This window comes from Protobothrops mucrosquamatus, unplaced genomic scaffold (genome assembly GCF_001527695.2).
Source record: "Protobothrops mucrosquamatus isolate PMUCROS unplaced genomic scaffold, P.Mucros_1.0 scaffold387, whole genome shotgun sequence".
Taxonomy (NCBI): Eukaryota; Metazoa; Chordata; class Lepidosauria; order Squamata; family Viperidae; genus Protobothrops; species Protobothrops mucrosquamatus.
In genome coordinates, this window is record NW_015386719.1 from 1,005,716 (window position 1) to 1,022,104 (window position 16,389).

General features: G+C 35.9%; 1 protein-coding gene across 1 annotated transcript in view; it reads right to left on the bottom strand.

Annotated features, from left to right (window-relative positions):
• Positions 1 to 2,648: 2,648 nt before the first annotated feature.
• The window catches only part of LOC107287428 (cytosolic phospholipase A2 epsilon-like), a 29,867-nt gene continuing 16,126 nt past the window's right edge, over positions 2,649 to 16,389 (bottom strand). Inside the window, exons 9-18 of the mRNA XM_029284134.1 lie at positions 15,175 to 15,334; positions 13,771 to 13,907; positions 12,416 to 12,638; positions 9,705 to 9,819; positions 8,504 to 8,641; positions 6,967 to 7,074; positions 5,326 to 5,517; positions 4,485 to 4,651; positions 3,598 to 3,784; positions 2,649 to 2,872 (exon numbers count right to left, since the gene is read on the bottom strand). Coding sequence (XP_029139967.1) covers positions 2,649 to 2,872; positions 3,598 to 3,784; positions 4,485 to 4,651; positions 5,326 to 5,517; positions 6,967 to 7,074; positions 8,504 to 8,641; positions 9,705 to 9,819; positions 12,416 to 12,638; positions 13,771 to 13,907; positions 15,175 to 15,334 — 1,651 coding nt within the window. The remainder of the gene's footprint in view (positions 2,873 to 3,597; positions 3,785 to 4,484; positions 4,652 to 5,325; positions 5,518 to 6,966; positions 7,075 to 8,503; positions 8,642 to 9,704; positions 9,820 to 12,415; positions 12,639 to 13,770; positions 13,908 to 15,174; positions 15,335 to 16,389) is intronic.

The window sequence follows — 16,389 nt, forward strand, 5'->3', positions numbered from 1 at the left end:
TCATTTTACCAAGGTCACCTTGCCCCATAGATTTTAAAATTCCATATTCAATCTAATTTGGCCACCAAACCAAGGGCATGATGAAACAGAGGACCCTGGATATTAGTACTCAATATCCTTGATATAGAGACATTTGATAATATCTAACGCTTAAATGGCTGGCCCAGAACAAAAATGACTTTTAATTTCACCTAAAAAATATCTAACTATGGATGTGACACAAGACCAAAGAACAGCCCTCACCAAAACAAGATTTAAGCTCCTGGATTTTATAGTAAAACACAGGTGGTTTCATCAAATACCTTACCCAGAGATGATATGTATATTTGGCATACCAGAAATAGAGAACACTCACATCCTCTTGGACTGCTAATTGTACGTTTCAGCTAGATCACAGCATTTAAAATCATTAACTGACTGGAGAGCCCATTGGGATTATTAGCAGGTTATTTTGCCTCCTCCAAATTACATAGGCAATAAGACAGACTGCCAAATATATAGTGTAAGCCATCCAGCTGAATGGATTTTCTATCGAGATCAGATGGGAGTCATCTGACAGGAGGATGATCTTATCTATTATTTCCACTGAATATTTTTATATATTGCAATGCACTGTTACTTTATCCTATGTTATTTTATATGACCATTTGATTAATCAATAAACTATAAACTAAACTAAATCTGAAGCTATCAAACTTCTCACCATTTCAAGAAGAAAATCTAGAATAAGGTTGGAGCACCATCTGTAGTTATTGTAAACTCATTGGCTCCTGAGCTGCAATGTACACAGAATTTGTGAAGCCACTTTTTTCCTTGAGCAATCCATCTTCCAATTCATTTCAGCTATTAGGACGCTTGGGGAAAATCCTAACAATTTTTGCTTGCAGGCAAATGGTATTTCTTGCAGATATTCCAATGCATCATTGTAGTTACTTTACCATGCATTTGCTGTCTGTTGCTATTTTTCTCAATTCTGGCTTTGTATGCATTTGTTCTTAAGGATTGGTCTTGTGCAGCCAGAATTAGCCCCTCTGTCTCTTTCAATTTTTTCTGCTTTTAGTCATTGCCATGTCTTGCTATTATCTGCTTTGTCTGCTATTTTTTTAACTACCGGTCATGTTAATACCTGGCCTTGCCCTGTCTCTTTTCTATTCTTTTTGGTTTGTTGCATAGTCAGCTAGATGTTCAGACTGGATTTGGCATTTTATCCACATATCGAGTACTTTCCAAGGACCTAAGATTATTATTATTACAGCTCAGCAGAATAGTAAAGAGTTCAGAGTAAGAAAAACAAGTTGCTTGTTAAAAATCTGCAAAATATCCGGTTGGTGATGTCTGGCATGTCAGGCAAATATAATAATTAGGCTACTGGAACAGCCTTCTTAAAATTAATTGTAGTGGGAGAGTCATACCTATCTCTGGGCAGCTGCCAAACAAAGTGCAGAGATTTGCTTAGAAGTGGTTTTCTGAATGAATTCCAAGGAGTAGAACATAATAATCACAATGTGATGCAATCTTTTTTAAAAAGTAAACTCTGTGAATGTGTGTTCAAGCATGTGGACGCCTTTAAATCAGTTTTTTACTTCTGGCAATTGTTAGAGTAGTCCTTGCAGTTTTCTTGGCAATGTTTTTTGGAAGTGATTTGTCTTAGGTCTGAGAATGACTTGAGGCCATCCAGCTAATTTTATGCATCAGGTAGGATTAGAACTCCTAGCTTCTCTAGCCTGATGACTTAACCACTACATGAAACAGGCGCTTGATACAATTTTGCTATTGTTTTTCATGACTTCGGCTTTGGTGTATTTCCATATAAATATTGATTACTTAATAACATTTTCAAATTGCTACCATACAGAAAGCACCATGCAGAAAGTGAGTTCTTAACACAAGGGTTTAATGAGTAGAAGATCCTAATAGGTACAGAAATAATAGCTACAGAGTATAAAATTATAGAGTATAGAATTCAATTTGTGCCTTCAAGTCAGTTCTGATTCTTGCTGACTGCCCCCTGCAGTTTTCTTGGCAACTTTTTTCAGAAGTGGATTTCCATTGCTATCTTTTGAGGACTGAGAGAAGTGACTAGTCCAAGATCACCCTGTTGGCCTTATGGCTAAGGCAGGACTCAGAGTCTCCAGGTTTCTAGTTTCCTGCTTTAATTACTACACCACTGGCATAGGCTTGTAACAAAAACAAGTCTATAAAGCATAATTTCTTTATGCAATTATGATATATATTATGCATTTGCAACTTCATGTACTGCTTATTTTATAGGTACACATCTCAATTTACCTTAGCAACATTTAAATCAAGATTTAATAACTTTTAAAATAATTAATTCAATAAACTTATTTGAGTCACTGTAGCTTAGACAAAATAAAACAGATTGCAATTTATAATTTTTATTTAAATAAAATTGTGTGGAATAAAGAACCATGTGCATTATAATTATACTTGTAATTAAGCAAATTTTTAATACCAGAAATCTGAATAAATGGGAGACACCGAAGTGGATATAATAATCCAAATATGCAACTAAGACTAAAGTACAATTCAAACAACTTCAATTACTTTACATTAGCAGTCCTTTTTTTAACAGAGCTTGGTGTTCTTATGTGTATGTTTCCTTTTACAAGACAAAGAAGGCAATTTCATGAAGATGACTGAGGTAATTGAGCCTGTTTCTTCTGTTCTACCACTTTGTGCAAAACCCGCAAGATTGTGTTTGCATTATTCTGAACATTATAGTTGGTTAGATTTAGCAGCTTGTTAAAATCCTCCTCCTGCAGTGAGACCTGTCTTGTAGAATATGGTGAAAAAGCACTTGAGATATCAACATTGCCTTGTGGCAATTGAGCCGCATTACGTTCTATGCCTGCAGAAGAAAAAAGAAGAAGACACACTAATTATGTATAAAAATATGACATGGGACTGAAAGTTACTTGTATTGTGCTCTTTAATTGATCAAACTAATGCCAATCAGAAACCCATTAGAGGAGATAACATAATATAATGCTCGTACATTTCTGTTTTCTAAGAAGGAAGAAGTATTAATGGCAATTTCTTCATATATTGATCTAATCACTTTTTAAAACTATTCAATTTGGTAGTCATCACTAGAGTATGTTTCATACATCACTCAAAGTCTTGTTTAATACTGTTTGCATTGCAAACTAGGATTTATAGTCCACAATAACTAGTTCCATACAATATATCAAGTGAAATCGTACTATGGTATTGTATAACGTATGAACCCAGGTTTATATACTGAAGCTGAAAATTGTACAGGTTAATGATGTGCTGTCCTTCCATATGTTCTGAATCTTCCACCATTCATCTTATTTAGATGAGCCAGGTTCTAGTGTTACCAAACATGAAAATGAGTCATTTACTTTCTCCACACAATAAATTGTTTTATATAATTTCTTTCTCATTTTACTTTTTTCTGACTAAAAAAATCAACTGTGATAACTTCTGTCAGATGAGCTCTTTCAGTTCTTTGGTCAATGAGTTTGTTCTGGATCAGGCAGCATCTAAAATTGTTTAAGATCAAACATCTATTAGAAATGTACTTTCTATTGTATGGTACTATTAACTCACCGGGTGCAATATATCTTTGGAAGGTGTCATTCACTAGTGGGAAATAAAGCACGATGGGTGCTTCAGGATTATTTGCCTCTTCAAAGACATAGCATTCTTTTATATTTTTCTTTTCTTCTTCATTTAGTAAAATCTTGGGGAATGGGATTCCTTGTGCTGAGAAATATGTGGAGGCCTGTTCCAGAGGCTTTAAAAAGCACAGTAACAGCCAAGGTTAGCAAGTGCAAAAAGAAATCCAAACAGGATCTTTTAATACAGACATTGATTTGAAACCACAATGTAATAAGTAAAATGAAAACAGTCCTGGAAATCCCCGCTTCCTTTCTTTATGCTGGCTAATATTCCTTATTAATAATTGTTTATTATCGGATCTGAAGTTAAAGTTGGCCAGATGTTGAAATTCTGAAATTCAACAATATTAGGAATGTTTTACAAACTTGCAAGGTAATCCTAATACTTTAGAAAAACAGAAAAATAACTTTAAAATAGTCTAGGTGGAAGTAGGCTGACGATAACAGGATCAAAGTTAATAGCAATTTATTTTGGGAAAGGAAAACATAGACATACAAGTCTAGGATGGGGAATACCTCGCTTGAGAAAAGAATTTGTGAAATAGATTGCAACCTCTTTCTGTGATTTTCAGCATTGCAGTTTCTGAAACTGCAATGGAAACTGAAATAGAAACAAAGAAGGGTGACATGGAAGATTTTGGAAGACTGAAAACTAAAGTTTACAAGAGATGGTGAGAATGGGATATATTTAGGCTTGAGGAAAGATGAATGCAGCAATGTTTAAAAGTATTATAGGTTAGCCAACTGCTGTTATTTTTACACCATACAAAGAATGATTATTTCATTACAAATAAAACCAGCATTATGTCGTCTAACCTTGGTTTGTGATCCTCCAGTATAATTGAAATGCAGAATGACATCCACTTTCCTCTCTGGCCTGAGAAGTGGAGGGCAACTGGTGTCAAAGAAGAAAGCTGTATCTACAAGTTCCAAATGTTCTGTAGAATCTTTCAGTTGATTGGGGGATTCATCAAGCATTGTATCTACAACAAACATTTCAAAAGTAAAATCAATACCCACAGAGGCCATCATCAGGGGAAAACAAATGCTCCTAGACTTCCTTCTTGCCAATACCCATCCCACCATGGATCTATTTGCTAAACAATTCATTCCCATCAGGATCCAGGGCCAATTTCTTTTAATCTTCTGACCTAATGAAGAGAACAGCACTTAGGACTGTAAATGAGTAGCTGGAAAGAGTCTTTTTTCCTACTGCAGGGAGCACGTTCAACTTCCTTGATTCCCATGCATTCCATTCTAAGGACCAATTTATCTCCTAAACCAGGTAGAGTCCCAGATTCAGTTATCCAGTGACATTTTTATTTATTAAATTGTTATTTATTTATTTGTATCCCACCTTTATTATTTTTACAAGTAATTCAAGGCAGAGAACATACCCCACACAACCACCTCCTCCTATTGTCTCAACAACAACAACCTTGTGAGGAAATTGGGCTGAGAGAGAGTGACTAGCCCAAGGTCACGCAGCTGGTTTTCATGGCTAAAGCAGGACAAGTACTCATGGTCTCCTGCTTTCTAAAGTCTGGTGCTTTAACCACTAGACCAAACATTTTCTTTGTAATGAGAAAAATGCAATCAACTAGACAATTGTGGATTTCTAATAATACATAAAAACAATCAGATGCTGCTGTGATACCTTTCCATTTAGTAAATTGTTGATGCTGTACATATTCATTATGCATTTGGAGCCCTTTTAAAAAATTGTTATACTTGGACACTGCTGGACGATCTGTTAAAATATCCCGTAGAGTATTGGAAAGACCTCCAGCAGGAGTGAACATGCGAGTTGGCATCTCATGGGGTTTCTCCAGTATATCAGGCACTTCATCTAAATACAAACAATGGAAATAAACTTCATCTAAATAATGAATAAGAGTCTTATACTAGTGTATGATGCAGTTCAGATGATACCCAAAGATGAACAATTGACCGGTGGTGTGAATAGTTTTTCTTTCTCTCACACATGCATCTTAAACTCTACATCAAGTGGGAGTTTAGATTTCAGTAGGCTAACACACAAAAGTCTAGGTTGCATAATTAGTTCCTGAATTTTATTTTGGTTTTTATTACACAATGGATTATGATTATGTTATTGTTAACCCTGTGATGGGCACTGGGAAGTGAGGGGGGAGGGAGGGGGGTGGAAGTGTGGGAAGGGGAAGGGGGGATTTATATTGTAAAATTTGTTAAAATTTCAATTAAAAAAAACCAGATTCTCTCCAGATGTTTTGCATTACATTTTCTGAAGTTTCTTATCATTGGCAGTGCTTGCTGGAACCTTTGGGAGCAGAACAATTTTACATTTATATCTGCTATTGAAATTTTTCACCATGCATGAATATTTACCAAGCAGATACTCTTCAGGACTACAAAGGCATGAGAAGGCTTCATAAAAGAACTGAGTAGCTTCATGAACCAAATTGAAGCCATGATGTTGAACTTGTAAGGCATAATAATAAGCAAATGGTATTTTTATATTGCAAAGATAATGATGGCTAACATTTAAAGTTTAATTGAAGCTAGCTGCTCTGCTCTCGATTTAACTAAACTAGCAGGAGTGTCATACAGAAGGAACAAGGTACAGAAAAAGTATTCTTATATTATGTGTTTGAAAAGATATAAAAGATTACTTTGCCCTTTGAAGCAACAACAAACCATTAGCCAAAATTAACCTTTGCCCTCTTAACTGGTAGTATATGACCATTTTTTCTTTCAGAGAAATATCTATTAAAATAATTTGTTTAAAAATCAGATTACTGTGTTATTCCAAGTTATTTTATAGTAAGTTGCAGATTAAAAAAGGGGAGCTAAATTATCCAAATAAAGTAATTTGGATAGAAAATTAGAGGTAAAAAATTGAAATCAGGTAATGCAAAAAGAGGGAAGCAAATTAAGAAAAAAATGCCCAAAGGAATATAAGACCTGATCAACCACTGAAAAGTTACAAAACAGTTGTTTCTTTTTTCCAAAATATTATTTTAGTTTGCATAAAATAAATGTAATTTTGCTGGGAATTTAATGGTAGTCCTAAGTACATTATTAGGTGTAGATTATGTAATGGTACATAATAGTACATAGTGTAATGGTACACAATGTAACTATAAAATAATACATTATACTTGATAAGATAAAATTATACTATATTTCTTCCCTCTTTTGTGGTCTGAATACATATTTCTCTGTATGAGGTTATCTGAAATTTCAGTTTGTACAGGCAAGACAGAAAAATATGGTAAATGTAAAAATTCCAACTTTGGAACAACTTTTCATAGCTTACCAATCTCTATGACAGAATCTTGGGTCCATCTGTTCCAGAAATCTTCTGAATTGTCTGCCGCATGCCAGGCATCTAATAGATTCTTGGAAAATACACTACTCCATAATCCTTTGAAAGGAAAAGATCAGTGAAGTTAAAGCATTTTCCCATTGAAACTTCATTTTATTGTTGAGATGAAGACAAAAACAATGTTCTGTACATAGAACAGACAGTTTGGGAAACTCCATGTTTACACAGAAATATACATATTTTGTATTAGAGGCTGGGCATGGATCCAGAACATGCATGATTTGATCAGAAGGTGTTTTGGGATGGACAAAGTGGGGAAAAGGTACGGCCAGTGATTGTGGTGGCAACTAAAAAAAGGTTAGGAAAGGAAAGTGCTAGAAAGATCATGGGAAGGAGTGAGTGGCCCAGTTGGATATGCCAAGTTAAATTGCTGATGTGTGATAGTAGCTCTCCCACCTCCTCTCCAACCTTTCCAGTGTCTTCCTTTCCCTATCTCAGCTGCCATCCTTGAAGTCAAGCACCTGATATCCAACCTGCCCTCCTCTCTCCAGCTGATAGATTGCACTTATATTCAAAAGTGATGGCAGCATGTGGTGCCAGTTAAGGGAAAGTAGGAAAAAAGAAAGAACTGCAGAAATTGGTGAAGTAGCCCACAAGCCATGCATAGAAGGATCAACCTAGCCCAGGGGTAGGCAACCTCGGCTCTTTTATGACTCGTGGACTTCAACTCCCAGAATTCCTGAGCCAGCATAGCTGACTCAGGAATTCTGGGAGTTGAAGTCCACGAGTCATAAAAGAGCCGAGGTTGCCTACCCCTGACCTAGCCCTTCTTGCCCACAAGCCATGCATAGAAGGACCAACATAGCTCTTCTTGCACTTCCTGCCTCTAGATTTTGCCTTGATCAAAACCTAGAACAACCAACATATTCTGGGATTCTATTTATTCAAACCATGGTCACCCAGAAAGCTCTGGCCGAGGTCATCTCTAATCTGGAACTTTAAAAAAATCTCCCTAATTCAGTGGAATTCTTCACTGTTAGTCAACTAGTCATACTTACAGAGTAGTAAGAGAATAATTGCCTCTAGCAATATTGTTACATGAATTGTCCAGAAAACCATTGGAAGTATTACTGTTAAATGCAGTCAGAACTGAAGCTATATTCTAAACATAGCTATCTTTGAAGAATTTATATCTTGTATTATCCAGTTGCTTCTATTAGAACAGTTAATGACAAATAGTGAAGTGCTGCCTTATTATGTTAATTTCATTTCATTAAGAATACCATCACATTCTGAGGGGGAAGAGAGAGAGAGAGAGAGCACATCATCTTTTTCTGCCCTTTTTACATGCTACTATATGATGATAGAGCTCTAGATTCTTTAAATAATGCTCACCCATTAGGAGTGAGATAATACTAGGTGTATTCAGCTGAGAATCTGGCTGCAAAGTGAGTCCAGTTCTCCCCAAAACCCCGTAGATACCATTGGTATCTTCAACAAGGGAAAATGCCCCTTAGAAAAAAGTCACCTTGCATAAAACATATCCTTGATTCTGGGAGTTTCTTCATTATGTGCCCCATGTAAAACTCGCTTCCAAAATTTTCAGCAGCAACAAAAGCTCCATATTTCGGAAATCCTATTTCGTATGGTGTAAATTCTAACCACTCTGTAATGAAGATCAACAACAACACATTTAGTATCATACCTTCACTATGCAGAGAAGGGATTCTTTCTTAGGTGGAACTACTAAATAAATTATGTTCAAAGAATGATATGTCTTTTCAATGTTGACTAGCCTGATCATGAAAGTCAACAATGATCCAATATTTTACTATTTTCCAAATCCATTGTTAGTTTTTACACCTGAAGTAAATGAAGGAAGGCAGCTTTCAGCAAACATAAAAACATTTCAGAGGTCATTACATTTATTAAGCATTATCTACACTACAAAGAATTAAAAACACTTACAAACTATTCAGAAAAGATAATACTGTACTTTTTTCCCTTCTCTGTGCTCAGATATGTTTTTAATCACCTCTGGCATGTGTATCAGAGGTGTATATATATCTAAACAAATATACAAGATATGCATATACAAATGGAGTCTCTGAACTTTGATACATGTAGTATTTCCAGACTGACATTTTCAGAAGTTACCAAAGAGAGAATACAAATTTAAGAATCAAGCTTCTTTAGATCTCTAAGAAAAATCTTTGTTTTCTGGGTTTTGAGAAATTGTTTGTAATAGGCAATTCATATCAAGGAAGCATTAGCAGAATCCAAATGTTTTCTAAGCACACTGGTACTATGTAGAGGAAGTGTAACATAAAGAGGATAACAAGGCCCCAATAAACTAGTGACCTTGTACTTGAGCTGAAATTGTGTCTCACTCTGTGATTATTTAAATGTCAATGGCTTATTTTTAATATTGATATTGAGGTGCTTTATGCATAAGGATGAAAAGTCTTCAACCCATGGGTGGTCCATGTGATGTTTTGGCACAATACTGAAGTGAATTGCCATTGCCTGGATAGATTTTTTTTCAACTTCCCAATCCAGCCTATAGTCCTTGGATTTCCCCATGCAGCCTCATCTGAAGACTGACCAAGTCTAACCTTACTTTACGCTTCCTGAAATCCATTATAGTGGATTATTAGTTTTGACTGTATAGATTGCAACTATTGTAAATTAAATCATTTGTATATGAAATCCATCAGTAAAGTACGCACCTCTAAAATCTTTTGTGGTGATGTTGTCTTTTACATTGAGTGCCAGATAGATTGGCAGAGGATTCTGACCTTTGTTCACTGCTCGTCGTTGCTCTGAGAGTTTATGATGATTATTCTGTATTTTGTGAAAAAATAATAATGTACGTGCATTATAGAGCTGGTTAATATAAGTGAAATAGGCCTCATATCCACATAGAGCATCAATTTAAGGATAAAATTACAGTTTAAACACTAACCATGTTATTTTTCACAACACAGAATAAAATATTGAGAAGGAAGGATTAAAAAATGGAATATTGGGGAGGGGGGAATGACATGACAAATAACAGCTGTGTGTCTGTATAGGGTTGACTTCCAAAGTGTTGTAACAGAGACAAAGAAGATTAATCCCCTTTTCCTGAACTTCTTATCCAGATTAGGGTTTCATGTAGCTGAACATAATTACAATCAGTAGTAGTAACCATAGCAAATAATTGTAGTTAGGGTGTCTGGGATGGAGAGGTTTAAAAAAAAGGCAATACAGTCACAGTAACCATCTGATTGAAGCACATAAATAAAAGGTGAACAGTTCTGGCTGCAATCTTGACATGTTGACTCCCTACATCCACTAGTAGTAGGGATAGTTCAGGTTTACCATCTCTTTCAAAACACGCTGGACTATTATGCTCTTTGATCCCAGGAGCAGGGCCAGATATAGACATGGTAAACCCCTAACTATGGGAAGGTTGTAGAGATTCAACTTGACAAGTGCTATCAGAGAATAAGGCTGTGTCACAATTGAACCTGGTAAGATACATAATAAGCTTGCGATGAGGTAGGGAAAGGCATTCTTTGAACAGAATGTATCGATGCATGCAGAAACAGAGCATATCTTAATTACTTAATGAGCTATGCAGGGATGTGTGATTTATGGAGACTTTGATAGATGAAATTGGGGTTTGACTAACAAAAGCACCGTTGCATCATTTCTCAAGCCTTGTCCTTTTTGTTCATGCACCATGGTGTCGTAAACATGTTCTGAATCACAGTGTCTATAGTTAAAAGTCTGGACACTTTTATCGTTCGGATTCAGATGAAAGCAGGAGGATCTTGTGAGTGCTGTCCTCAATGCATATCTTAGTAACTAATTCTGCATGGGCTGGCTTTGAAAAAGCATCTGAACATTTCAGGTGGTTCCAAATGACAGGCCAAGTAGCACAAGGAAGGCTGGTAGGATGGAGCTTATCAACAGATTTTTATTATTTATTAATTCAAAATGCTGGTTCTTTGAAAAGTTGGGAACCTATAAGAATGGCCCAACATGAAGATATGGCAGACTTAGCATCTTAACAGGAAGGGTCACCTGCTTTCTCTACTTTTGCTGGATGGTGAAGACTGGAGAATAGATGTGTGAAACATATGGTAGGTTATTCTCTTGTACACTCTCTTGAGAAGCAAGTATATTTGAATTAGGGCTGTTCAAAAATACTCTTTCAAGGTGAGCTTGACTTGTGGTAAATGCTAAAATAAAAGTGGGTTGTCCCATTGTCTTTGCCAATATTTTTTCAATGCTCTTATAGAACTGGGACTTGCAGATTAGGTCAAACTGCAAATCTTGATTTAGCTTTTGAGAGCAGGTAAAATTAGCCACGTGCTGCCCTCTGCTGGGGCAAGGCAAAGTAAGTAATTTTATTTTACATTATTTCGTTGTGTTTGTTTCAACAGATGTTAATCATTAGGCATTATATTATTTACTGCACAAATAAATACCAAAGATGATGATGGTGAAGAATTTGAGTTCTGTTAATCATTATACACTGAGGAAACAGTGGCTAGGCACAACAATAGTTGTACAGAAAGATTAACAAATCTAATTCAGGGGATTAAGCAGAACAACCCTGGCAGGGCAAGCTATTATTAAAAATAGGAAGCAAACACCACACTCACTCACTATGATGAAGTTATCTAGTTGGGTGATGAAATGTCTGCAAACAAACACCAAGCTCAAAGAGTACCAAGGACTCCACAGTTAAACCCTGAGCTACAAATATTCTCTTCTATTGAAATCTAATTCATCTCATTAATGCACTATGGGTTTTTGTTTTGATTTAGAAAGGTATTTCAGTGTAGAAGTTCATCAGGTTTTTGTTGAATTTAACTTCCAAATCAGAATCCTGCTGGATACAAGAATGTTTTAGACTATTTCATTTTGTAGTATGGTATTTTAAAATTCATACATTGCCCTTTCAATGGGTACTCATAAAACATATTTTGTTTCAAAATGTCTCAGAAATGTCCATTTTTTTCATCCCCTTTTCTCTTTCCACACCTTTTCCCCATGATTGCTTCTGATTTTCATTTGACTGTGGTTTCCTCCATTCTCCCTTATTCAGTTTACAACAAAGGATCCTAGGAAGAGCCAAATTATATTTTTGTGGCAGAAGACAAAGCTAAAAAGAGCAGCTATTGGTTTATTTACAGCAGGGGTGTCAAACTCAAAATGTCACGTGACATGTCGTGACATATTGCGACTTTTTCTCCATTGCCGGAGCTGGGGTGGGCGTGGTTTCGGCATGACGCATCCAGCCCATTGGCTGGCAGTTTGACACCCCTGATCTACAGTATAAACTCTGCTGAACTAAATAAGAAAGCATGTTCATTAGAGAACACCATTCCTCTCCCAGAAGCTAAGAAATAACATAGGGAGATGCAGAAAAGGCCCTTTTGCATACCCCTTCATTCAGCATGGCTTCAATCATGAGTCCCCAAAGGTCTATAAAAGAAGACTTATATCCTGCGATGGTCCGTTGAGCCAGCTCCTTATGGTAAGACTTCAACTTTTCCAAGGAAAAAGCACTCCTCTTAGATTTGGCTGCTTGCTTCCGAGCTTGCAAAATGATTTCACCAAGATCTTTATTTGACCAATTGCTATCTTCATACAATTTTGTCATAGTCCTGAAAAGACAAAAAATACAATAGAAATTTCAACTTTTGTATTTATTAGAGCTCATTATTCTCTAGCCTAAGACCAAAGACAGATAACTCTTGATGGATTGGACTTGGAAATTCAACCATTATTAATTGTTAAGGTATGTTCACATATCTAAATTATTAAATAATACAGACAATGTTTTTCCTATATAATTTTATTGCTGAAAGTTTTCCAACTTTATGATCTAGGAAAATAACTCTGCACTTCTATTATCTTCTGGAAGGGGACATACAATATTTCAAAACATAATACAATATTTAAATAAATAGATTAAAAAAAACAGCTTTTTATCTTCCAGAATAGGTTAGTATCATTCACAAATGTCTATGTAATGTCTAGTCTAGTGTCTATGTATATTTATTTATGTTGTATGACTTTAGTATTACTATTATTATTCTTATCGTCTTTACTACCCTTTCTTATTGGTATTATTATGATGATGATTATTACTCTGTTGTTATGCATGTACAATGAAAGCTTTTGCACCAGAGACATTTTTTTTTGTCTGTCTAATCACACTTGGCCAAATAAAGTATTCTATTCTATTCTATTCTATTTTATTCTATTCTATTCTATTCAAATGCTCACTGCATAAATCAATTTTTAAGAAAATATTATATAGTAATGGTTTCAACACAGATCCTTGTTGGATTTTAGTTCTTGGTTCCCTCTATTGAGAAAGTTGCTCACTTATTCCCATACTTTGCTTTCTATTTTAACTAGTTAAAACTGTTCACAAAAAGAATAATAATAATAATAAAGTTGTATTATTCCTCAACTACAGTTTCCCTAACACCCTTTGACTGTCAAAGACTTTTTTGCAAACCAGAATATTCACTGTTATTGGAGTCATCTCTAGCCACATGCTGGCCACACCCCCAGAAGTGAAATGAAGCCAGATTTACTTTAAAACAAAAAACAAAAAAAACCACACCTTTACACTGCTTGTCCTTAAACATGGTTTGTTCCTCTATATGCCTAGTTATTATTCTATCTTTATCTGCTGAAGGAAGCTCTCATCACTCTAAGACTCATTAAGATTCTTTAGGATTTAAGCAATTGAAAGAAATCCCAAATAAAAACACAGTCCGTTACCATGAGGTTCCGGATGATCCAGTCATATATGAAATACAGTCCAAAAGCTTTGTTCTCTGGAGACCCCAAAGGGTGCCATAAAGAGCTGTTAATGCTCTCATACCAGCTCCTGTTGTTGTCATAGCAACCACTGGGACCTGTTCAATTAAAGAAAAGAACATGTTATGATTGTGAAGGTAAAAAAGTTCTCAAAGAATTCTGTTAAAATCTTTCAGCCTAATATATTTGATTTGTCATAAGTTTTCATTGATAGGCCTGTACTTCATCAAATGCCATATTTGACTGGGATATGTATGGGGGGGAAAATAGATGGATTACTATATTAAAAAAAACACCTTACATAAATATAACAGACAAAACTGTATACACGGTTTTAAACAGGGGACATTAAAGAAAGACTCTCAAGTTCAAAAATGCCACAACAGCCAAAGGTAAATACTACACTGCCAATCCTCAACTTACAACCACGACTGCGAGCAGAATTTCCATCATAAGTAATTCCATTGCAAATCGAGTTGGACCCAATTTTGCAACACTTTTTACACTAGTTGATAAGCAAATTAGTGCAGTCATTAAGCTAATCATGTGATTGTTAAGGGAATCCAGGTTCCTTAATGGGGGTTTTTTTTGCCAGAAATTGGCAAAAAAAAGATCACAAATCATGATCACATAACTGCAGGCTTCTGCAACCAGTTATAAATGTGAGCCGACTGCGAAAAAAAATGCAAAAAGGAAAGATAAAAAGAAATATGAAGAAGTAGCTTCTGAATGTTTTTTTACAACAAATACTAATATGATTACAAAATTAGACCTCACTCTTTGATTACAAAAGAAAAGCTCTCTTTTTTCTATTATCTAGTGTGTGTGTTTTCTAATCGTCAAACCCCACAAATCATAAGTTCATTTTTTTTTCATACCAAAAGTCTGTAAGGGGAGGCCCGTAGATTCATAGTGGTTTAGTACAGATAGTCCTCGACTTATGGCTATAATTGAGCCCAAAATTTCTGTTGTTAAGTGAGACATTTGTTAAGTGAATTTTGCCCCATTTTACGACCTTTCTTGCCATAGTTGTTAGGTGAATCACTGCAGTTTATAACTTAGTAACTTGGTTGTTAAGTGAATCTGGCTTCGCAATTGACTTTGCTTGTCAGAAGGTCACAGAAGGGGATCATGTGACCTTGAGCCACTGCAACAGTCATAAATATGAACTGAAGCAGCTGAATTTTGATCACATGACCACAGGGATGCTGCAAAGGTCACAACTTTGAAAAACAGTCATAAGTCACATTTTTCAGGGCTATTGTAACTTTGAACGGTCATTAAACGAACAGTTGTAAGTTGAGGACTACCTGCACATGCAGTTTGGAGGGGATTGGGTTGATACTTGCTTTGAGCTCCACTTACTTCATGCTCGTTCAGGTCTTGCCCCAAAGAGAGAATACTTTTCAGAGCTGCAGCAACCACTTTCTTTCGTTTCTGCAGGAAATTATTTTCATCTGAGCACAGACCATATCCTAGGCGCACATCAAGAGCTTTTGGTCTTTTAAACCACAGCCACTGGGTCCTAAGGTAGACAAGGATATCCATTATAAATGTTGCTGCATTGTATTGGCTTAAATCTAGCAAAGAGACATTTATTAATCTCTGGGAGGACTAATCATATGCAACTCATTGTATCAGCCTATCAAGAGCCTTGGAAAGAACAAATAGCTTCATTGTGAAACATTGCAATATCAGGGCCACGACGACTATTTTTGCAACAACCTGGATGGACAATTAACCAGGCATATGCAGAGAAACAGGGTAATGACCAAAAGCCAGCATGGATTCATTAAAAATGGGTCATGTCAAACAAATCTTATGGCTGCCTTGGACAATATGACTAGACTGACAGACCAGACTACAATCAAATTTCACTAAGGCATTGGATAAAGTAGATCATTGCCTCCTTCTTGATAAATTGGAACATTGAGCCATATCCAACAAAATGTTATTCCATTGTGTGAAATGTAAGTTTCTGCATTTAAGCAGGAAAAAGTAGATGCATATGTACATGTCACAGGCAGTCCTCAACTTACTACCAGTTGTTTAACAATTATTCAGAGTTACAATGGATTAAAAAAATGTTATTTGTGGCCCATCTTTGAAGTTATGATTGCCACCCCATGGTCACATGTTTGCATTTCGGGCATTTAGCAACCAGATTGTGTTTATGATCAGCTGCAGCATCCTGGGGTCACATGATAATGTTTTGTGAGGTTTTTGGCTGTTTTGGGAGGAAAAAATGGCCAAAAACCCCCAAATGGATAAGCTGGATTTAGACTTAAGACCATGTGAGTCACTTAATGACTACATGGATCATTAACAATCATTGTGACCCACTTCACAATCATCATAAAAACAGTTATAAAATTGAGTCCAGTCACATTATGTCTAGACTTATGACTCCAATAATTTACAACCAAAATTCTGGGGTTAATTGTGACCATAAGTGAACAATTACCTATAGACAATATTTGTGAGATGAATCTGGTTATCTTGGTAGACTACAGATTGAGCCAGCAATGCCCCACAACTGCCAAAAGAGCCAAGAAGTAACAAGGATGCTAACTTCAATTG